The sequence below is a fragment of the Glandiceps talaboti genome, chromosome 13 (genome assembly GCF_964340395.1).
Source record: "Glandiceps talaboti chromosome 13, keGlaTala1.1, whole genome shotgun sequence".
NCBI classification, from domain to species: Eukaryota; Metazoa; Hemichordata; class Enteropneusta; family Spengelidae; genus Glandiceps; species Glandiceps talaboti.
In genome coordinates this window covers 9,969,756-9,993,731 of record NC_135561.1, presented here as the reverse complement: position 1 = coordinate 9,993,731, position 23,976 = coordinate 9,969,756, and the positions used below count along the sequence as shown (strand labels likewise).

The following is a 23,976-nucleotide window of genomic DNA, read 5'->3' as shown; positions in this document are numbered from 1 at the left end:
TGTTACTTAATATCATGTCGACAACCACCTGTGTAATTTTATTTTTATTTTCCATTCTGCATTACAAGGTCATGATAGTAATGTTACCCTTGATAACATAAAGGACGTACCGGAACCTTTACAATCAATGGCGGGAGATTGTGAACGTAAGTGTTTTTTGGTTTGTTTAAACAGTAATATTTTAGTCTCGTTATTGTACAACTACTACGCCACAAACTGTGACTGGTCATGTATACTATTTACAATAAAGACCTCTGTAAAGAAACGGCGTAACTCAATATTTTTGTACATCAAGTGAGCCAGCTAATGGAAACCTCAGACCATTATATAGTGGTCTGTGAGGAAACTATCAAAACGCGCTAGACGTTTTATTGTATCATATGTCGAAAAAACATTTGGTCAAAGTTTAATTCACATACTGGTGGTCAAGCACCCCTGTATATGCTAATATAAGTTTTTCACGTATTCTAACCACAAATGAGAAGGAGGAAGTAGTCAAATTAAATTAATAGTCCATCCCAGTGGTTTGCTAAGGTTGGGGAACCCCGGTAACAGAATAAGGGAATATGGCAGAGCTGGCATGGCTTCCAATATATCGTACCATAATTTTGGTGGAGAACCCGGTAAAATGTTTGGGTAACCCGGATAGGATTTTACCTACATGCCACCCTTAACAAAACACTGCACCACTCCTAAAACAAATTAAAATAAAATACGCAATGGTTTAAGAAATGGCCACTTACTGTACAAACAAATGTCCCCCTTTTTATCAGAAATACTGAAAAACTACAACCAAACGAATTCATGTTACCTCCTTGTTCAGATTAAGATGAAACCTTAGGCGTCGACGAAAAGTCTCCTGGCAGAATTATAGAAAAGGTCGAACCACAGAATGGGTTTCCTTAATTATACGAGAACGTGGGACTGGAACCCCGGCCTTTAATGAAGTCAATCTGACAACAATGCATTGTCACTATCTAGATAATAAACTGTGTGTAATAGTATATTCAATAAGACAATTATAAATATCATATTCTAATAAATAAACATATTGTAATACAAAGTTTCGAGCTGAATGTCTTTGTGAGAACTAAATAATCTAAGTGGTTAACCTGTACTACTTCTACTGAGTTGTCTGTCAGAGCTTCAGAAGTATCGAAACAAACGTTTGTCTGACAGGATATACAGAGTGTGAAACGTTACATTTTAACAGGCCAGCTGTTGGAGTACACATAATCACGTGAATTGTAAAACTGTCATGGTGAGCCATGCTAAATATCGTTATTCGGTCATGGGTGATTGAATATGAGGAATATTGCTACCCTATAATATTGTCATGCAACTATTTTGTCACTATTAATCAGGTTTCACATCTCGTTCTTTCTTTAATTTCAAGGTCAATATGGTGATTTTGGTCATTACCTTTGTAATACGCAGGGCTTGTCTAAGACGGGAGATCCAATACGTGAGTTCAAGGAAGTTATAGTTTCAACAATTTGAATGTAAAGTTTGATAGTGGAAGTATTCTACAGTGACTTCATATTCACTTTCCATCTTGAATTATCAAAGGCAACTGTAAAACTGTTTAGTTGCGAAGTTGGGCTCCAACACCATGCCTAAATGTGCGGATTACAGGCGAAATTTTAACGTAAGGCGTAATAAAAAAAAATTGTGTGGTTCCGATTACGCTCAGTTTTAGAATAGGTAGACTTTTTAATTTTTTAATCATATTTTTGCTTTCATGTGCGAGTGTCTATTTCAGGTTTTCCATTGTTTCAAAATGGTCTCTGTATTATCTGTTTTGTCCTATCAGATGTACAGCCTTTACAGATAGGAAAAACAATATTATATTGTCTCTTTAAGTTGATGTCAGTTTCCTCATCCACTATTTCTCGTGAGACTTCACAATTTTTGCGATTTTATTATTTTTTCTCGAATACGTGAAAATAAATGTAGGGTCGGCAGCGAAAAACTAGGTGGGGTTGGGTAACCGGAACAAAACAATTTACTTTTAGGCCTAATAAGAAATGTAAACTTAGGCCTAACAAAAAAAAATGTGTGGTTATTACGCTCAATTTCAGAATAGGTGGGGTAGGTAGATTTTTAAAAAAAATATATGTTTTTCGTATATGAGTGTCTAATTCAGGTAGTTGTGTTTTGCGTTGTTTTTCATATGGTTTCATGTCATAAAATATACAGCCTGTACAGATTGGAAGAATAATTTTACTTTGTCTTTTTAAGTTGATGTCAATTTCCACATCCACTATTTTTTTGCGAGACTGTACATTATCTTTTTTGTCGAATACGTAAAAAGAAGTTTAGGACCAGGCATGAAAAACTAGGTGGGGTCGGGTAACCGGAACCAAACAATTCTTTTTTTGGCTAAATGGCTGTGGCGAAACTAAACAAAATAAACGCAACTGAACGAAATGAATGGAAATGAAAGGAAACGAAACGAAATGAAACGAGAACAACAAGTTGCAAATCACCATGTCTTGACACATAACTTATTTTAAAGAGCTTAAAAAGCAAACGGTTGATTGTAACTGTTGTGTAATGTTCACATTTATACAATTAGCGCTCAAGGTCTATGCTCGCCAAGTACATGAGGTGAACTTGAAGGAGATCCGAATAACATCTATCAGCACAATCCAGGACCTCATCCATGAAATAAGACGTTTTTGTGAGGTCAAAGGTGAAATAGCAGTTTATACTAGGGCCTTAATAAATGGTAACAAGAGCAAACTATTGGATGTCAGAGACATTATCAGCACATTGAAATGTTCTGAGTTCGTGTACCATGTACTTGGAACAAAACCTGATTTCAGTGAGTATTAATTTATATTTCTAAAATTGGTAAATGACGTGTCGAATTTCGTGATGTGAAAATGAATATATTAAAACAGGAATACGCAAATCCATCAGGTATTTAAAATAAACAGTGTATCCCTTCATTCATTCAACCCTTTATTTTTACAGGTTGTATTGAAAAGTATTCTTGCCAGCAAAATGTTGTATTCGTAGGAGCTCCTACACATGGAAAATCGTCTACAATAAACTCATTTGCCAAGGTAAATGTATTATCATACATACGTAGTTACATAAGAGAAAAACATCATTTTCATGAATGTGGATCAAAATGTAGAGAACGGGGTTTTATTCTAAACTGCCAAGCATATAAATGAGGATTTGGCAAGCTATTTAATAACACACACATCTATCATGAAACCTACAGTTTGTCATACTATGATCACTCTCGCCTTTAAGTCATTGAATTGGGACATAATAGCATCATAATAGTAAACTGTTATACTTGCCATACTAAGATTTCGTAATATGTGGGCTCCTTTGTTAAAATCTTGTTTTCAGAGTTTAGGATATCCATCAACAATTGCTCAGACATTCCAGTCAACTGTTCGAGGGACCAAAGTATATACACCTTACCAAATAAAGCTGAATGGGGAAGGCAATACAGTGTTCACCATATTTGATGTTCCTGGAGCAACGCTCACAGAAATACCCACTAACGAGTTTGAGACACAGATGAGATATGTGTTGTCTGGTAAACAACCTCCACACGCCGATCTTGGAAAGGGAACACGATGGTTTAGCCGGGAACATGAAAAAATACATGCACTTGTTTGTATTCAGAATGGAATGGCTGACACTGATAAAATGCATGCATCTCTTATTGCTGCTGCCAAGGAAACAAGTGAGTGAAACTATAAATCAACATAATATCACCCAAATGGTCGTACGGATGAGAAATCAATTTTTTGGATTTCTAATCAATTCAAAACATCTTTACTATGGCTTCCGATTTACCTTGAATTTACAAACCGCCCCCAACAAATAAACAAATAAATTGAATGTTAAAATGTGTATGTATATTGGAGGTGAATTGGGAATAACAAGCAAGAAGTAGTCACTGCGTAATATTCACTTTGTGCATGTGTCTGTCGCTACGCAGCTTGATTATGCACTGTGACAATCCAATATATGGGGAGGTAAAAAGCGAGACGTGTGTGTGTGTCTGCCTGCCTGTCTGTTTGTCTGTCTGTCTCTCTGTCGGTGTGTCTGTGTCTCTGTATGTATGTATGTATGCATGTATGTATGTATGTATGTATGTATGTATGTATGTACGTACGTACGTACGTACGTATGTATGTACATGTATGTATGTATGTATGTATGTATGTATGTATGTATGTATGTATGTATGTAGGAAGGATGTCTGTCTGTCTGTCTTGTTCTGTGTGTTGGTGTGTGTATTTATGTCTGTTGTGTTGGTGTGTCTGTCTGTCAGTATGTATGTATGTATGTATGTATGTATGTCTCTCTGTATGTGTGTATGTCAGTGTCTCTGTATGGTGCGTGCGTTGTGTGGAAGTCAGCATTGTAAAAGTAGTGTACATATTCTTAAAACTTTCAGGTGCTAGAGATATTCCAGTATTTGTCATAATTACACACATAGACAAAATGACAGAGGATGCGGTCAAACAGAAAAGAGAAGACATTCGTGATAAAGTTGGTCTTGACCCAAGCGTTATCTTCCAGCTAGCAAACAATGATATCAACGACGGTGGGTACCCCGAAGACCCACAAAGAGAACACCACGTTCGTAGTATAGTAGCACAAATATTGCTTATGTCAAAAACGTATAAAGAGCAGGTTGGTACTTCAGCAGCCTGTCACGTAATGTAAGGGACAGCTGATGGAAAACATAGCAAAGGCAAAGTGTTCGATATTCTTAACTTCAGACGTACAGTAACTATTTCATGAAGTCAGTTTGGATTGATATATTGTGTTTTGATGAAAGAGTAAAAACAAATCGTGGCCACTTTCGTTAGACGTAAAGAAATTGTTTGGTTCCGGTTACACGGCCCACCTGCAGACCCTAAATTGTTTTTATGCATTCAAGAAAAAAAATTGTGCTGTCACGCGGTAAAATAGAGGATGCGGAAACTGACATCTTAGAAAAGACAATATAAAACTGTTGTACGTCTGATGAGAAGAAACCAATAACACAGAGACCATATGGAAAATAACGGAAAACATTACTACCTTAACTAGACACACATGAAAAAATATATTTAAAAATTAAAAATATTCTAAAATTGAGCGTAATCGAAACCACATAATTTTTTTGTTAGGCCTTTAATAGCATAAATGTCTGTAATGTCCTCCCATTGGCTGTGCCAAATGCACGTGATGTACTCGGGCTTCTTTGCATTTCTGTGCTATTTCTATGAGTTTTAATTTACCAATGGTCAAGTGTTTTCTTTCCTGATTCAACTCCTATCTTTGCGAGAAAAAACAACATAATTAAGGTATTTTCTGTTAGGGTGTTATTCAAATTAATACAATCACTGTATGTACTTTATTTGTTACATCGTTAGTCAACTTATACGTTGTATTCATTTCATTTGACTTTGTTTTCTGTAAATAAAGTACATAGGGATATAGACTCATAAGATATATTTGCATTTCGAATTTATTTTTTATTTAATTCAGTGAACAGATTGAATGAAAATTTACGTTATTGTTTTGATTGATAAATAAATCGACTAATTGTTCGAAGGACTGAATGAACGATAGGTAAGTGTTTGCGTTTATTGATAATGAATTGCCTACTTGTTGCCTTTGCTCAATTTATCAATAGGACGATTGACATGGATGGATGGATATCGGATGGCTGTGTCTGTCTGTGTGGTTGGTTGGTTGGTTGGTTGGTTGATTGAATGGTTGATTGACTTACTGACTGACTGACTGACTGACTGATTGATTGATTAAATTGATTGATTGATTGATTGATTGATTGATTGATTGATGTTTCGGTTGGTTTGTAGGTGGGTGGATGGATGGATGGATGGATGGATTGATTGATTGATTGATTGATTGATTGATTGATTGATTGATTGATTGATTGATTGATTGATTGATTGATTGATTGATTGATTGATGTATGGGCGGGTAGCTAGGTTGGTAGGTGATTTGGAGGGTGTTTGGATGGTAGGGTTAATATGGTACTGTCCGGAATCAGGTAAATCCGGATTCAGTGAGAAAATAAATGTCCTGCCAATTAGCAGACGCATTGTTTGTTATTAGTTTAGTGTAGAATATCACAAAAACATAACATTACAAAACGTCCGTAATTGCTTCGGCCAACCTGTATACCAATTAAACCAAATTAATCACTGAAATTACCATGATTACAAAACATAAGAATCACAGTTATTATTTGCACCTACTACATGTATATTTTGATCAAATGTTCATAACAACTTAATGTATTCATATATTGTTATGGAAATGGAAATTCCTCCTAAACACTCTTTTTAGTGACCTCTAAATTTTCTTCCATGTTCGACCCTGACGGCGTTAATGTACAACGACATGTATTAAATACATAAATATACCTTCACAGTCCCAATGATAACATATTATTTTATGTCTAAAACTGTCGGCTGTACAAAAAAGGTAACTTTCACCGTGAATGGCAACGATAGTATATTTGTATGCAATAACCCATATACACGTAGTTGTCCTATGGTCCACAATTGGATGACAAGCCAGGCATTAGACAATTGTAACACATTGGTATTTTAAAATGTGCCAACAATCCTGATTAGCCATGTTATCATGAAAAGGTGAAACATTAAATCACCTTGACTACAATAATTATATGCAAAAAATGAAGGACAACGAAAGTGACAATAAAACCTGTCCTGGATTTTGTATCATGACAAATATGATAAATACAAAGACACACTTTTCTATCATATGTTTTATGGAAAATAGTTATCATAAACATTATCAAAATAGCAGAGTAGACTTGGATGATGAGCAAAATATTTTTTATGACACTGTAAAAGATATGATTTTGAATACAAATCAGACTGGTCATGTTTGTACTACTAAGTAAACAGCTCACCATCGTAGGGATCGATGGCCGTCTACACTAAAATGCCAACCTAGATAAAGAAGTCACAGGTTAGTATGGTAACATCCTGTACTTAAGCGTTCATTTACGCTGTCAATATATCTGTCTATCCTAACATTCCAAATTTTTGAGTTTCAATGACGTCATACTATTTCAGCCTCAAACTGTCACCTATAGATGAACGAACTACTGAATACTGTGAATGACAACGTGTAGAGAGGTCAGAGGCGTACACTGATCTTGGCGTAGTCTACTGCCTTAGGCTGACATGGGAGACATTAAACTGTACACAAACAACATGGCTTGTTTAGTTGACAGCAATGTGAGAAAGCTAACCAACAGCCAAAGGTGATTTTCTATCATTAAAACCCTAAAATTAAAACGATTGGGAGAGTAACGATATGCAAAGTATTTATGTAGTTAAGACAGACATAACCAATAACGCTCAGACGAAAGTGAAAGTATAATATGCCCTAGATTTTATATAGCAAAAAATACGATAGACATAAATTCCTTTCTTTCAAGCACTTGGTCGAAATGAGTCCAAAATTCTTAATGAAAGTCGGGGCTACAGACAAATATAGTTACTACATATATCGCCATACCATATCGTCATACTCATCCACCAACAGAAACCTCACCCACCAGTTATTGCACTGCCACAGTGATAACCAGTAGCTGCTTTGCTAGCTGCCATATTGTTTGTACACATACACATGTGTAGCGTGTAAAGTGACTTGACAGTAATGCACGCCACTTCTTTATTTTGGTCGGGTTTCACTGATGCAGTCGTAGAAACTGTAATATTTCTACTATTTATCAGTGTTTTGTCGACAAAACTGATAATATTGAACTTTATAAAAAATGTCCCCAATTCAGGGTTACTTCACATTGCAAACCGGTGCTGAAGTTTGTTCAGTTTGTGGCCATTGTTTGAAACAAAGCAGCTCTATAGACGACTACATTATACTACATTATTTGTGTTGGTAGTAGGTCACACTGACGTGAGTTGACCAATATAAGCACTTACAGTACACGTTGTTGTTTTCTTTCAAGCACCAGGTCGAAATAGTCTAAACACATTTATACAATTTGTATAATTATGTATACACAAATAGACGCACTGTGAAGTAATCAATTCTATTGACAACTCTATGTTACCAGATGTAGAGGTCAAAAATAGTTTATCGCCATGAAAATTGCTTCAGGTCATACGGTTCACACTCCGTACAGACAGTGACAAACATGTTGTTGTTCCGTGAACATGCTATAAGAAAACTGCAATATAAACTGCGGAGTATTATAGCATGGGAAGTTTGATTCTCTTTGAGACAGTTTTTACCAAGCCTAATTTCGATGTTAAAAACCACCTAAATGCCTATATTGTGAAACGCCATTAACCCCAGAGATTGTGAGATGTATGATGTGGGTGATAAATAAAACACAGTGTCCAGACGACTATATTTATGATATCCCCAACTAATAATTTCTCACTGAGCGGAAACAAATGACAACTGTCTCCCATCAGTCATACTTGAGAAAACACCAACAGCACCACTTACACTAATGATTTGTCACTTTAAACTAGCGTACTCTAGAAGGAAAGAATTTACAATATTCAGTTTATTTGTACTTAGTTTTCCGCTCCAGTATATTGTCAACGGTGACGTCGACGGAAGGTCAAGGAAGGTATATAAATGTGTACATCAAATAGTGAGCATATATAAACTGAACGCTGAAGTGTGTGTAATACAGTAATAATGACATTCTATCTGCCCCAATGGTTGATGGGAACTATCCAACCAGAAAATAAAGATGGCGTGGGCATCAGCACCTGAGGACGAGGACAAGGTGCCATTCGGTATTCAGGTATGGCAAGGACCACCAGTGCAAGCACCAATAAATGCTGGTGTAGCAATGACCAACAGTGAGTACACATATTAATAATGTTATTGCTAGTACTACTTATAGTGCAATCTGGGTTACTTGTGTGGTTTTCTCATGGGGGTATGGTATGTTTTACACGCTCACAAACACACGGTCATCTGCACAATGTACAATAGCAGCGGTACCACTTACAGTTGGCAGGGGTGTAGGCGCAGAAATTCATGTTGTTTAGCAGTCGTCGGACAGTAAATATCAAGTTTATGTGACATCACTTTCACACTAGTCTGCTTCTACTGCACTGTAAAAGAATATGTTTATCACTTTTGAATGTGATTATATAAATGGTCCTACCATGTGAGGTGATGTGTGGTGTCTCTGTTATTGTCAGTCGAAAATTTAAAATAATCGACATGTCCCTACTTGATACCGTGTGAACTGTAAGACTATGTTGTCTTTGTATGAACTCGAAATATTTCACGTTATTCCCTTATTTACTCTTTCCCCTTTCACTTGTTGTTGTTGTTACCATAGCTGTCGTATGCATAGTATTAATCATTTCCCTTTATAGACCCAAACTTCACAGATATGTCTTGGGCACATATCACACCCTCCCAGAGCGTTTCAGCTGTGCATGTATACCCATTGTACACCCTACGCTATGTTCCGATAATTATGTCTACATTTTTGCGACCACTTGTTCATCTAAAAGGACCATTACCATATATTGTAGAAATTCACGATTTTTCCGAATACATTTTTAGATATTAAATAGGTTTGTATTTGGTAATGCTTTGGACTTTGTTATCCTTGCGAAAGTTCAATCTACGGCTGAACGAAACACTATTCACACCTTGATGCGCTTGGCTGGAAAACTACAAATAAGCAAATTGAAAAGTTGGGCAATTTAGCAAATCGACTGTTGTAGTCTTGCCGAACTGGACAAAGTTATTTGCATACTGTAGCAAATATCACGTGACCCGCAGACGTTTTACAATACATTAAATAGCATTAACTTATTCATTACAGCATTACAGGTAGATGTATACAAAGTCGATACTCAGAGTCCTGAACTATATGAACTCGATGGTGGCAGTACCGTTTCTAACCTCAAAGCCAAAATAAGGGTCACCGAGCAGCTACCGAGCAAAGCCGAAGTATTAATTTTTCAACGTAATGCGATTCCAGGAAACGTCAGTCGTCTGCTAAACAACACAGACCTACTTTCGAAGTATGATAGGAAACAGTTTGTCTACCACGTCAGAGGTGTAGCGACAGATCTTAGTAAGTATGGTGTTTAATTTTGTTTAATAATTTACATATACTTATAGTTATATTCATACCATGGATTATGGATTTACATCTATTATGGCGTGTGACTTTATATATTTTTATGACGGAAGACTTTCTAATAGAAAGAAAGAAATTTGTTTTAAATGAATTAAAAGTAACTACCCTTTTTATGCGTTTAGGAGCCCTCGTGAATTGTAGCTGTAACCAGAACATTGTGTTCATAGGACTACCTGGACATGGAAAATCCTCTCTCATCAATACAATAGCAAAGGTGAGAGGAGAATTTTAAGTACTATCCATCTCAGATATAGTTTTTAAAATTCAAACCTACTGTACAACCGTTGAAGTCTGTGGAAACCAGGAGAATAAAATAATGAACATGGAATGCTATAATAAAGAGGTTGACTGAATATACTTATAAATGAATTCGGGTATTGTGGGCTAAAATGCTGACGTATGCCATGTATTACGTACTTATAATATCTGTAGGTCAAATGAATAAATGATCCAAACTTTAAAAGGGATTACAGTAGAATTACAGTTTTTACCAGATTTAAACTGAATGCCTCCCGTAAGGGAATCACTAATTATGCAAATAACTCATTAAACTAAAAAAAACTATGGTAACAGGCTTTGTTTTTTGGACAAGCGTGCTTTCTTAGGTTAATGTATGTAAGAGTGTATGATACTGCTTAAGATATAGCCTAATTACCGAAAATCATTAATTATGCAAATTATTCATTAACACTGTAAGGTACATCAACTAACTTTATAGGACATACACAATTTGTTATGGTTAATGTATGTACTGAATTGTATTGAAATTGAAGCCTGCAGTTGTAAGATATAGCCTAATTACCAAGAATCATTAATTATGCAAATTATTCATTAACACTGAAAGGTACACCAACACGCTTTTACAGGACATATGCGATTGTTATGGTTAACGTGTGTACTGAATTATATTGGAATTGAAGTATGTATTCTTAAGATATAGCCTAATTACCGAAAATCATTAATAATGCAAATTATTCATTAACAGTGTACGGTGCATCAACAAACTTGATAGGACATATGTGTTTTCTTATGGTTAACGTATGTACTAAATTATGTTGAATTTGAAGTATGTATTCTTAAGATATAGCCTAATACCAAAAATAATCAATTATGCAAATTATTCATTAACGCTGTAAGATACATAAACGAATTTTATCGGACAAATGTATGTTGTTATGTTTAACGAATATACTAAATTATATTGAAATTGAAGTATGCAGTCTTAAGATATTGCATAATTAGTTGATTTCATTAATATGCAAATTTCTCTAATTAAACATTACAGATCTCGCTCAAAACCTAATCAGGTCTAGCTATTACCCTAAAGATTATATATCCCAAATTTCATTACAATTGAGCCAGCCGATTTTTTGAAAATGATGACACAGACAGACAGACAGACAGACAGACAGACATACCCCTTTTAATACCTCCCGTACCCTTTAATACGGGAGGTAAAATCAATATTTTCAGTTATAATAAGACTATTTACCAATATTTCACCAAAATAATCGTCCTCAATTACATTTTCATTTGTGTATGTTTGATATATCATACATTTTTATCATCAATGTTTTGTCATTGAAATATAGCATTCTAAGTGGGGTTTAAACCCTAAAGTACGTTGGCAGACTTAGACAAAAAGGCATGCTCTCTCAAAATGATCATGAGGGGTCCACTATAAAAAATTGTAGGTTCCCAATGAAGAGGTGGCGTTCAAAATGAAACAGAGACATGCTCCCATCAAAAAAAGAGACGCACTCTTACCCTAAAGAGTGACTCCCTATAAAAACAGACGTGCTCTCACCAAGCTGAGGTTCCCGATCAAAACATAGACGTGCTCTTATCAAAGTGGGCCCCGGGGCTCCCTATCAAAAAACTTGAGAGATGGTCTCACCAAAGAGTGGTTGCGATCGAATGGTGATAAAGTATATAGCTGTCTTAAACCAATTACTGGCCAAATTTCAGAGATCTGACATAACCTGATCTAGGAGAGTTCAACGTATCTCGAAATGCCCTAACCTGGCTTGTACCTATCCTTCCTTGTCTTCAGATGAGGCCTTGTACCCTTATCAAACCTGTGTACGAATTTACTTCCAGTTTACGGTGACCTTTGACTTTATATGCAAATACATATTAATATTGTACATCCCTTCTGCGAGTTTGGTCAAGAAAGTACATCGAAATTGGTAGTTTCCTCTCCTGTTATGTTTAATACGACCACCTGCCGCATCTGCGGTGAGAGTATGTCTCCCTGCTGATGGCAGCCACTCTTTGGTGAGAGTACGAGTTTTTTATGGGAGCCACTCTTGACGAGAGCACGTTTTCTCGTTGATGGGAGCACTCCACTCTTTGATTGCGAAAACCACATTTCGAATGGGAACCCAACATTTTGCTTTGGAACCCTCCATTGTAATAGAGCACGTCTTTTTGTCTTTATAGTCGGTCATTGTACTAGAAAAAATTGTATGACAATGGTATATATATATATATATATATATATATATATATATATATATATATATATATATATATATATATATATATATATATATATATATATATATTATATGTAACTTACGTTATGAAATGCATTAAGATCAACTCTGGTTAATTTTAAATTTCAGTCCCTTGGATGTCGGTCAGCAATCACCATGACGTTTAGAGGGGCTGTTACTGGAACAATGGTATATACTCCACATCATTTCAACCAGCAAGGCTTGTCTTTTACACTATGGGATGTACCTGGTCAAGCCATCAGTAATATTGGGCAGAATGGACTACAGAAAATATTGAAGAATATTCTGTCCGGATATCAACCTCCTAACAATCAAATTAATACTGGTATAAGGTGGTTTTCTAGGCGCACTGAATGTATACATGCAGTCGTGTGTGTACAAAACGGCACAGTCGACACTCTGCATGGTATGCATTTCACCATCCTAAATACCGCCAGAGAATTAGGTGGGTTTCTATATATGTATGACTTATTTTTTTTTTTAATAGTTTATGGCATGCGACATGATAAAATAGTTTTCATTTACGTTGTGGTAAGTTTGAGATTCAATTGCAGTATAGGACCTGTCCTATTGGTCTTCTGTTGCTTGACTTCAGTTCAGCTAAGCCGGATGATGTTTTCGGATTTATTCTAAAATATATATCGGTAGGAAAAAAGGCTGACTTCCCAATGTCTTTCAAGTCATGTATAAACATTTTTTAAAAAAACGAACGAGGAATTTTGGTATTCTTTGATTAATGGTTTTCATTGTATGCACATATTGTACCTCTACAGGCCGAGGTGTTCCCGTATACATGGTGATGACATTCTGCGACATCTTAATAGCCGAACGACAGATGACCCCTGTGGCTATGGAGCAAAAGAGACGAGATTTGGCAACATATCTTGGCGTTGATCCCAGTGTTGTTTTCAGTATTGCTAATTACGATTACGAAACAGACTACCATCGGGAAGACCCACAGAGAGATGAATACACCCGTTCTATGTTACTGGATATATTGTCGGCGGCAAAGCACTACAAAGAAGAGATAGAAAGCGACAACTGCTTATTAATGTAACAATACTACTATCAATTAAGATTACAGAATATGCTTAATGAACCAATTTCTCTGCAAAATCAAAGGCCTTACAGTTACAATGAAGTTGGTTTGGTACTTCACGCATGAGCCGCTTTTTTTGACACAACAAATAGCAGGATCCTTTGTCCAATCAAGTGTGATGTTACTGGATATATTGTCGGCGGCAAAACACTACAAAGAAGAGACAGAGAGCTAGATCTTGTGGGACGGCCTGTCAAATTACTAATAATACTACTAATATTTCATTTTGTCGTCTTCCTTTATAGTAAGGTCATGGTATAATCTGTTTAGTGTACCAATTTCTCTTAAAACCAGAGAACTTCACAATCCTCTCCAAACTTATAGTGACATGAATGCTTGTTCACGGTCCTTCAGATTAATACAATATGCATTTACTCGGAGCCCTTATTGGATTCTAAAAAAAAAAAATTTTCTTCACATTTGTACTTGTCAGTGACACATGGTATTTTGTGTTAATTTTAGGTAGAAAATGTAGTGCCTTTTCTTGAGATTTTTTACTTCTGAGGCACTGTAAGATTTCAATCTTCTGCCAGTCGTGTTTTATTAACAAGATATGTAAACAGAAAGAAGCGTTTGAGAATAAAATATTCCTTTTTATCTATATATACCAAGAGGAAAAAACATATAGTAAAATCGTTGAAAGTAATACTTTCTTTGTAAAATTATTGTAATTATTGTAATTCAATATACCATTGTCATTTGCCTTATATTGGATTTTTAATCAAAAGTGAAAGAATAGTAGTTCTTGATATATTTCATCGTAATAAAAATTGTTTCTACTTTAAACTTGACGCTTAGTCGTTTTTCAATCAGCAATTACTCATTGGTGTTACCCTTGCCATCATTGTGATCGTCATTTGACTGTATTTTCTTAATACTTAATATCAAATGTCTCATAATGGACTACCAGAATTACCTCCTGGAAGCCCCTCCCCCATCCTTATGCCACCCTCCTCTATCAGTATACGTACCAAGCAATATGCACATTCAAACCAATATTAAATGGTTGTGTAAATTTGGATAAAGATTCCAAGGTTATGAAGCTGCAAAGCATTAAATTGTTAATACCAGTCACATTATTATCTTAGAGAAAGACACAACTCCTAAACCAATTGTCTATAAGCAGTAGACATTCAAGTAAAACTGGTTTTCAATGTGCTAAAAAAGTCTTATCCTCATCACTCTCTCTCAAACTGAGATATTGACATGATACAAAATAACCGGGTGCCTCTGATGTAGGATTACGCAATATTTTGTTAGTCTGTTTATGTAAAAGTTAGTCATATTGCCATATATCATATGACTAACATTCACAAACATTGATACGCTGCAAATGTTGTAAATCATCATCCAATGGGGTCGTCTACCGCGCATGCCGAGAAATCGCAACAGAGACATAGAGGTCACAGTTTAGTGACATAGGTATGGCAAGTACTCTCCTCTAGTTCCTTTAAGTTGTAAATTTACTTGTCTGTGCCATTATTCCAACCTTCACAGTGCCAATGCCAGCATATCATTTTCTGGTCTCATACTGTCACCTATACCGAAACAGGTGACTGACCACACACAGACAATGGAAACACTAGTATACAGGTCAGAGATGTGGTTACTCATTTGATTGTACTGTAGTCTACAATTGGCTGACAAGGCAGGAATAATAATAATAATAACTCATTTTATTTTCACCAAAAAGAATGACAGAACTTAGACTGGGAAAGTGTACATGACAATTACACCGCACAGACTATAGTAACACAAGGCTATTCAGGTCACGAGACAAATTTGGCCCCAAATCGTGACTAGCTATCTAATCATGAAATCATGGTTTAATCATCTTGACTACAATATATGTAGGACAACAAAAGTGAAAGTACAAGCTGTCCTGTATTTTATATCATGATACACTCAATCTATCATATATTTTAAGGGAAACAATTTGTTATAATGATGTCAATTGGCTGCGTAGATTAGGATGACGAACAACCATATTTTTATTGAAACTGTAAAGTATTAATATTAAGTGCAAACCAGACAGGTTATTCTTGTCTTATTATGGCAAAATCACAATCAAGGGTATGACGGACTGTACTCTGATATGGCAACCGAGATAAAGAGATCACAATTTAAATACATTAACATGGTAACGTCCTATACTTAAGTATTCGATTACGTTGTCAATATATTCTTCTATCTCAACATTCCAAACTTCGGGGTTTAGATGACGACATACTATTTTAAGTCACACTATCGCCTATGCTGAAACACACGACTGAATACTATTAATGACAATATAGAGAGAGGCCAAAGGTGATACTGAACATGGTGGATTGCCTACTGCCCTATAGGCTGGTATGGCAGGCATTAGTCTGTATGAATACGGATCTTTTCAGGTGACTGCGTCGAGAGAAAACTTGCCAACAGCCCAGAATAGTTTTGTATCATTAGAAACTGAAAATTAAAACAACTTTGGGGAGTGGGGGGGGGGTAATGATATGCAAATATGATTATGTACAGAACACAAAACATCACAAATAGCATTACGACGAAAGTGAAAGTACAATATGTCCCAGACTTTATATAGTGAAAACTATGACAGACAAAATTTCATTTCTTTATTCAAGCATCTTCGAAATGAATTTGAGGACTACACACAAATATTGTTACTACATATGTCGTCATACTACCACTCGTCCACAAAGAAGTACCTCACAAACCAATTATTTCAGTTAACGTATCGACAACTCTTATAAATTGTTTTGGTAGTAGATTACTCAAACGTGAATTTACCTGCATAACCACTCACAGTATACGTCACCATTGCTTACCGACCGAGAAGACACACAGGACGTTTAATTTTCATATACTGCCCAAATAAAAAAATATCATAAAAGTGCAAAATTATAAATGTATCCGTGATGACGCAGGGATTCAGTGGAAAGTAGAAAACACTAGAAATACAAATGTGTGTTCATGTTGATGTTCACGCAATGCCATGACTGGTGTTATAGGGCTAGTAAATACACAAACATTCGTTACAAATTAGCGGAAACCTAGCCACGTGCACGTCAATTCATAGAAAAAATGTCTATCTAGGCAAACAATTCTGTTTGTTGAAGTTAAGGGCCACCCCAAATCCAATGAAAACGGGTTTTGAACATTATGGTTGTAACTCCAAAAAAAAAACCTGAATTGTAAACTGCTCTCCTGATTTCCATAAATTGCAATGTGCTAATCTACTTGTATCTGACGTCATGTTAAGCAAAGAAAGGGGGCGGCGACAGTGAAAACCAGATTACTGTATAAATGCAAAAATACTGCCACAAACGATGTTTCTATTATATTATTTATATTCATTCATTTTTAAAACATTAGTGTCTGACTTTAATTTTGCGACAGAATTCAAATTTCCATTTTTTAATCTTCTACGATGTTACTATTACTTGAGACATGACATCAAATAGCTATCAAATCTATTGATTAAACAGATTTTAATGAATCATAAAGTAAAAGGCACCCTTCCTCATTATGAAAGGACAGCACCTTAAAACCAATATGGCGAGAGCACCATTACCCATAGCTACGCGTAACCCTGTTCAGGAAACTGAACTTCCAGCCCCAATGGCAACAGCAGCAAGACGTACAGTTGCACCTGGGAGGAGGGTTGCAGCCCAGGCCAACAGTAAGTATTGCTTTAAGCTGTCTGTTTAAATCGAAAGTGATATAACCATTCCCCTTTCTGTACTCCTCGGCAACTCGCGTAAGTGAAATGAACCGCCATTGTGACGATTTACATACGTCAGCGACCGCAACGATAACGCCGTGTCACGACTTTATAGTTTGATTTGTTTCTCCGTTTTAAACGTCTTTATGCCCGACGTTTACCAACGACAAATCACATACGATAAACAAACACAAAAAAATGTTGTGTACACTGTTCGGTTGTCATGTCAAAACGTAAATGTGCAAATATAGTGAGAAAACACCCCTACCAGATCTGACCAGTGGTACCCCCCTCCCCCGTGCATAGACGTTTACTGATGGTAGTGAAGAGAGAGGTTTAGATACACGTTTGAACGCCTACGTATACGGTAGCATTATCGTTACATACAAAGTTGTGTTTAGTTACGCGTTGGGAACACAGACGTGAAAAACAGTGGAATGTGCACGAGCGTGTTGATCTTCTGCCCAGAAGGACACACGCATGACTTTGTTTTTTAAACATCTCAGTATTTGTGTCGAGCAATTAGTTTTACAGTTATGCTTCCGAACTTTGATATAAAAAATATGACATTTAAGGGAAGAAAATGACAAAAACTCAGCATCTATTTATAGCTTTATGTACGCCGCCATTTTGACGTAGCATCGTCTGATACAGAAAGCGTGGGTTGCTTCGAATCACGTGACGCAAATACGACGCATTTAAACCTATTGCTGGTATACAAGGGACGATTAGAAAGTTATTTTGAAAAAAATAGATGAGTAAACTTGCTCTGCCTAAGATCAACAATTATATGAACTACCCAAGAAATGATAAGACCCTGTGTAATTGTACAATGTTAATGATCAAGATCAAGGTAAAATAGTTTACCCAGTCTGTGTTATCGGGAGTACACTTTCTTTTGAGACCTTGAACTTCACCCTGACATAACCTTCAGGGTCAAATATCTCAATCAAAGCATATCACATGCATTCAATTGGTAGTATTCAAGTGTGGGAAGTGTCTTTTAAGATTTCGGGGGAATACAAAATAAACACTGTCTTATTGCTCAAATCCGTTTTAATTAATTAATGACACCCGGATTTGTAATTGAAGATCAAAATTTATAACTCAAAATTAACACTCTGATGGGAGTCTGATGGGAGTAATGTTTCCATTCAGTCCTGACCTTTGATCTTGACACATCTTCATAGTCAACCATTTAAACCACTTTGTGATATTGCAGGTAATGTGTATGTGTTGGGGTTGATTTATTTACATTTTTGTTTGTTTCCCTTAAATACAAAGAAGGAAGAGAAAAACGCATTCATTAGTTATGATGTTCATATCAATTTTTACAGAATATTCGCCATAGTAGTAGTACAAAAATATATGATATACTGCTTAACTAAAAACCACAGTTTGTATCTATTCTATTTGAATGTCAACATGCTATGGCATTTAAGCGTGGCTAATGTCTAATCCTTTATATTGTACTAACAGGTAATACAGAATAAGAGAATTATTTACAGATACAGATCCAGATACTTTTTTGCCATGTGTTTAAAACACATTTTGAGCGTGCAGTAATCAAAGGATCAATTTGTCGTATGCTTGAAAACAACTACTTACTATTTAAACACATTCACTATTTTCTGGTCCACACATGACGGATAGCTGTCACATGTTGTTGTGAAATCTACTGTTTTGTAATAATATTTTATTTTTGCAATTTTTACTGAATGCATATATTTTTGTTCCAGGGCTGCAATTGAATATATACAAAGTCGATACGGTCATTGCTAAACAATATCAACTCGATAATGGGAGTACTGTTTATGATCTCATGACAAAAATAAAGGAGGAAAATGACCTGGAGGAGGATGTCGAAATTATGATTTTTGAGCGTGCAGTAATCAAAGGATCAATTAGTCGTATGCTTGAAAACAACGACTTACTATCGATGTATCAAAGGCAGAACTTTGTTTATCATGTCAGAGGTGTGGATCCAGACTTAAGTAAGTATATTCATAATAAAGTGTGTGTGTGTGAGTGAGTGTGTGTGTGTGTGTGTGTGTGTGTGTGTGTGCCTCTTTTTTAAGTTGTCAAATCGTTTTTATTTTTTATATGACAAGACACTCATTTGGAACCTTAATACGTTTGTTTTCGTGTTTTAAACCACAAATGCGAGAGTTTATAAAAAACAGTTTCTCAGATGTTTCAAGGACGTATTTTAGAATCCGATAACAATAGAATGTTCCGTGAACAACCGCATTATCGAAAATAAGAATTGGCATTATTACATATTTTAATGTCAATACACAACGTAGTAAATATATTGACCAATACTTTTTACGGAGCCACGATTGTTAGACTATTAGGAATTAGAAACTGGCTGACATGGCCTGATGAAAGCATGAGTACGGTGCTGGGATGTGGTGGATCTGACTAGTACATTTGGAACACTTAGGTAAACTTCTTAGCTAAGTTTCGTGTTACCAATTACTTCGTTGTAATTATGTGATTGACAGTAATCGACAAAATTAATTCAACTTTGCACAATTTTATTATTCTGAAAAATGGGGCTAGAATTGGATACAATAACCAGTGTTTAGGCTGGGGTAAGAGTTTACGACAGAGGGGCCTGGGGAGAAATTTGAGGGGGCATGAAAAAACTGAGGATTCAAGGGGGGCAAGACAATTCTGATAGGGGATGCTCTTTCTGCCCAGTATCAACATTGAAAGGTAAAACCCTTGTGTCTCCAAGTACAGTCCAACGTGAGACTTTTATCGCAAAGCCGACATATAGTTGTAATGAAATCTCTCATTGTTCTGTATGAACGCTGAAGTTGTTAGTTTAACGTAGTGTGCCATGATGTGCATCTCTGAAGTAGACGGTGGGTATTGTATACTAACACATTAAAATATGTGTAGCCAGGAGGAGGGGCTACGGAAGTTCTTGGGTTCAATTGGTTTTTTATTGTTTTTTATTGGTTTTATTTGGTGTTTTTTTTTTGTTTATTTGTTTGTTTGTTTGTTATTGTTGGGTGGTTTTGTTGTTTGTTTGTTTGTTGTTGGGTTTTTTGTTGTTGTTTTTTTTTGGGGGGGGGGCATGCAATATTATGAGAGCGCAAAGGTAGGGGCTGCGAAAATTGTTTTGAAAAAATATTTTTTCTCCTCACCCCCCCCCCCCTTCCGTAAATTTAGCCTTATATATTTCTAAGCGAACTTATATATAAATGTCTGTATATTGATATATTAGGCGACCTTGTGGAAATTAGCTGCAATCAGAACATTGCCTTTTTTGGACCTCCTGGACATGGCAAGTCCTCTGCCATCAATTCGATTGCAAAGGTAAGAAATGTCCTTCACATAATTTCTGATCGTCAACAAAATCAACACTTTTAACTTTGATCAATTTTGACTCGATGGAAATCCTGTTCAGTGCATCTCAGTGGTACGTTGATGAGGAGATGAAAACTCTAAATGTGGTAGTAAAATAACAATTTGTTCCATTTATGATTTTTAATCAGTTTGTAAACATAGTACCAGTGTTCAAGTGGCACACTTTCAACTGTGCGCCTAGGTCACATGATAAGGGGTATGATAATGCCAGCTTACTAGAAAACGTTATTTTAAACGTGGTGCATAGGAAACTCTATCAGAATCCTGATTTCAACCTGGGCGCGGTCGCTTTCAACTGTCACACAGGTGGGACTCCACTTTTGTCTTATGATTCTAATACCGAGTCATGTGACCAACCAAAAACTATTTGACAAGTCCACAGAATGATGTGATATGGGAAAAAGTGTAGTTTTTACATTTTGCTAAATATCAACTGAATTAACTTTAAAGCCAATTTACAAAGGGGAAAATACAACGACTACCTTAAATTATCTATAGTATTACCTATTTCACGAAATACATATACAATATTGTTGTGGGAAGAGTTTGGTGATGTCCGTGATGCCAGAGTGCTATGGTGTTATTTATGCGACCAAAATGTTAGAAGATAACCAGTACATGGAACGCATCATTCCTCTCATAAGTGTCACACTAATAAAAGGCAACGTGGCTCTTCTTTTGTAATTACAGTCATTAGGATACCTGGGAGCAATAGCTACGACATTTCGAGGAGGTGCACCAGGAACAAGGGTATATACAAGATATCGCATTGATGAGCGTGATTTGTCCTTCACTCTATGGGACGTACCTGGACAATCATTAACTGCAGGACCACTACAATTGGCGAGAATACTTGAGGATATTCTGAATGGTCGCCAGCCTGCTGGTAAGCGTATTGGCAGAGGTATTAGACGTACTAAACGTGATGAAAGAATCCATGCAGTCGTCTGTGTACAAAATGCAACCGCAAATGTAGACGTCATGCATAGTGTCATCCTTAATACAGTCGTGAGACCAGAGGGTAAGTTGTCGAACTGGATATACCTTAAGGTCTTTCTTTTTGTTTTATATCCAATGAACACCCACATCAATGTAAGGTCACTAGGTTGCCAAGCCAGTCGTGCATTCTTTCCAGATTTTAGTAATACCAACTACTGTAACCTGTTTCATCAAAGCATCTTAAAGATTTCAAAAATAAGTAATTGTAAAAAGTAGACAAACTACTTGACAGCGGTGATGTTGTCACAAGAGCGGACCTTACCAAACACCTTCTCAGTACACTAGAACGTCGAGGTAATACAAATATATGTGCCATTTCAAACAAATCTGGAATTTGTCACTTCCCACAAGAATTTATGGGAAAACCACCTCTGATGACATAACAAAAACGAGAACTATTTGTTTTGCTAAAAGCAATTATGCATGTATGTATGTATGTATGTATGTATGTATGTATGTACGTATGTATGTATGCATGTATGTATGTATCATGTATGTATGTATGTATGTATGTATGTATGTATGTATGTATGTATGGACGTACGTACATGTACGTACGTATGTATGTTTGTGCAATTGCGGCTATAATAACATCAGTGTCATCTCTCTATTTCTTTGTAATTCAAAGCCTTCACCTTTAGTTCTACTTTATTGAATATAAAATTCTAATCATCTACCTTATCCCTCTTTCAACAGGTCGTAGTGTCCCAATTTTCCTAATCATGACACATGCAGATGAATTAATTGCACAACATCAATTGGATGCAGATGGCATGGATCGCAGAAAGGACGATTTTGCTCGAACAGTTGGCCTAGATGCTTGCGTTACTTTTTGTATAGCGAACGACATGCACCAATTTAACATAGAAGATCCTCAAAGAGAACAATACATACGAGAAATGTTGTTGGGAATTTTATCATCTGCTAAAGTCTACAAACGTGAATTAGAAAGCAGTGACAGTTGGTGCACACTAGCGTAACGACCTGTTTTTTTAAAAACATTTATACATGAGATTATATATTTTATCACATTTAATGTGTATATTAAAGGAATGTAAATCGCTTTTTCAAAAGATATCTAACGCAAGTGACCTTTATGCTCAAAAACATTCAAATTTTACCAAAAGAAAGTTCATACGTTTTTAAATCACTCAAGTGATAAACAAGACTTTTTCAATACAATCTTCACGCCAATATTTTTCCACATGATATAATTAGATCTGTGTTTGGTAGCCATTATGAGGTATAGCATGATATTTTTACATATTGCATGACAATCTCTTATTTATCTTGGTGATATTCAATTATGAAGGGATATAATTTTTTATTTGAATTCAGTAATAGCAAACCCTCGAGACCTTTATGTAAGAAGTTAGGTGCACCACCACGTAATTATTTTTTTGTTTTCATGTTTGATTGGTTTTCATGTTGTACTATTTTTTTATCAACTGAGTAAACAATTTCCAGTTTGGTTAGACATTACTGCGATAACGCTGGCTAATCAAATGTTTTCACTTTCTAAATATTCCATATACTTTCTTTTTTTCTAAATAACTTGGAGAAGAAAATGCGTCAATGATTTATGTAGCAGTGATAGATTTTATATCACGAATAATAAAACATTTATAATTTTAGTTAATCTTCAATTTTCATTTCCGTGGATTTAAACTGCTACAAAAAGCAGGTACAACACAGAAACCATGTCTTTCTCGATAGTTTCAGTTAATGTTAAACTGTATTTATGCCTTATATACAGAACACTTTGGTGTGTTTTTTCATGTAATTTCAAAGAATTGATTTGCTACCATCCACACGTCACATGTAGTATAGACAGAATTCAGTCGAGGATACAATGCTTTTCCCAGGGTATATCCGAAATACACTCAAGTAAACTTGACTTCTTTATTGAATTTTACTCCAGCAGGAAGGAAAAACATACACTAAAATCGATGAAAGTAATAATTTCATTGTATAATTATTAAAATAAAAAACTGTAACTCACTGCACCATTGTCATTTGCGTTATATTGGATTTTTACTCAAATGTGAAAGTATGCTAGTTCTTGAATTATTTTATCGGA

The 23,976-nt window shown here is 35.7% G+C and overlaps 3 protein-coding genes across 3 annotated transcripts in view; all 3 read left to right on the top strand.

Moving 5' to 3' along the window:
• LOC144444760 (uncharacterized) overlaps positions 1 to 5,484 on the top strand; it is a 6,167-nt gene extending 683 nt beyond the window's left edge. The window contains exons 2-7 of the mRNA XM_078134290.1: positions 69 to 146; positions 1,397 to 1,465; positions 2,579 to 2,827; positions 2,980 to 3,071; positions 3,370 to 3,712; positions 4,433 to 5,484. Of these exons, the coding sequence (XP_077990416.1) occupies positions 69 to 146; positions 1,397 to 1,465; positions 2,579 to 2,827; positions 2,980 to 3,071; positions 3,370 to 3,712; positions 4,433 to 4,704 (1,103 nt within the window). The 3' untranslated portion in view covers positions 4,705 to 5,484. The remainder of the gene's footprint in view (positions 1 to 68; positions 147 to 1,396; positions 1,466 to 2,578; positions 2,828 to 2,979; positions 3,072 to 3,369; positions 3,713 to 4,432) is intronic.
• Positions 5,485 to 8,604: 3,120 nt separating this feature from the next.
• LOC144444772 (uncharacterized) lies at positions 8,605 to 14,419 on the top strand. Its single transcript, XM_078134306.1, has 5 exons — positions 8,605 to 8,870; positions 9,857 to 10,111; positions 10,300 to 10,391; positions 12,805 to 13,141; positions 13,470 to 14,419. Exons 1-5 carry the CDS (start codon positions 8,759 to 8,761, stop codon positions 13,751 to 13,753), a joined length of 1,080 nt encoding a protein of 359 aa, XP_077990432.1. The 5' UTR covers positions 8,605 to 8,758; the 3' UTR covers positions 13,754 to 14,419.
• Positions 14,420 to 17,360: 2,941 nt separating this feature from the next.
• On the top strand, positions 17,361 to 23,359 carry LOC144445114 (uncharacterized). Its single transcript, XM_078134667.1, has 5 exons — positions 17,361 to 17,474; positions 19,256 to 19,510; positions 20,755 to 20,846; positions 21,588 to 21,918; positions 22,593 to 23,359. Exons 1-5 carry the CDS (start codon positions 17,414 to 17,416, stop codon positions 22,874 to 22,876), a joined length of 1,023 nt encoding a protein of 340 aa, XP_077990793.1. The 5' UTR covers positions 17,361 to 17,413; the 3' UTR covers positions 22,877 to 23,359.
• The last annotated feature ends 617 nt before the right edge of the window (positions 23,360 to 23,976 follow it).

Bases quoted from the DNA above. Each gene is read 5' to 3' on its own strand.
- LOC144445114 (XM_078134667.1), top strand. From the start codon at position 17,414: ATGGCAACAGCAGCAAGACGTACAGTTGCACCTGGGAGGAGGGTTGCA. The intron at 20,847-21,587 runs GTAAGAAATGTC...TTGTAATTACAG, and splicing joins CCATCAATTCGATTGCAAAG to TCATTAGGATACCTGGGAGC. The intron at 21,919-22,592 runs GTAAGTTGTCGA...CTCTTTCAACAG, and splicing joins TACAGTCGTGAGACCAGAGG to GTCGTAGTGTCCCAATTTTC.
- LOC144444772 (XM_078134306.1), top strand. From the start codon at position 8,759: ATGGCGTGGGCATCAGCACCTGAGGACGAGGACAAGGTGCCATTCGGT. The intron at 8,871-9,856 runs GTGAGTACACAT...TATTCATTACAG, and splicing joins TGGTGTAGCAATGACCAACA to CATTACAGGTAGATGTATAC. The intron at 10,112-10,299 runs GTAAGTATGGTG...TTATGCGTTTAG, and splicing joins AGGTGTAGCGACAGATCTTA to GAGCCCTCGTGAATTGTAGC.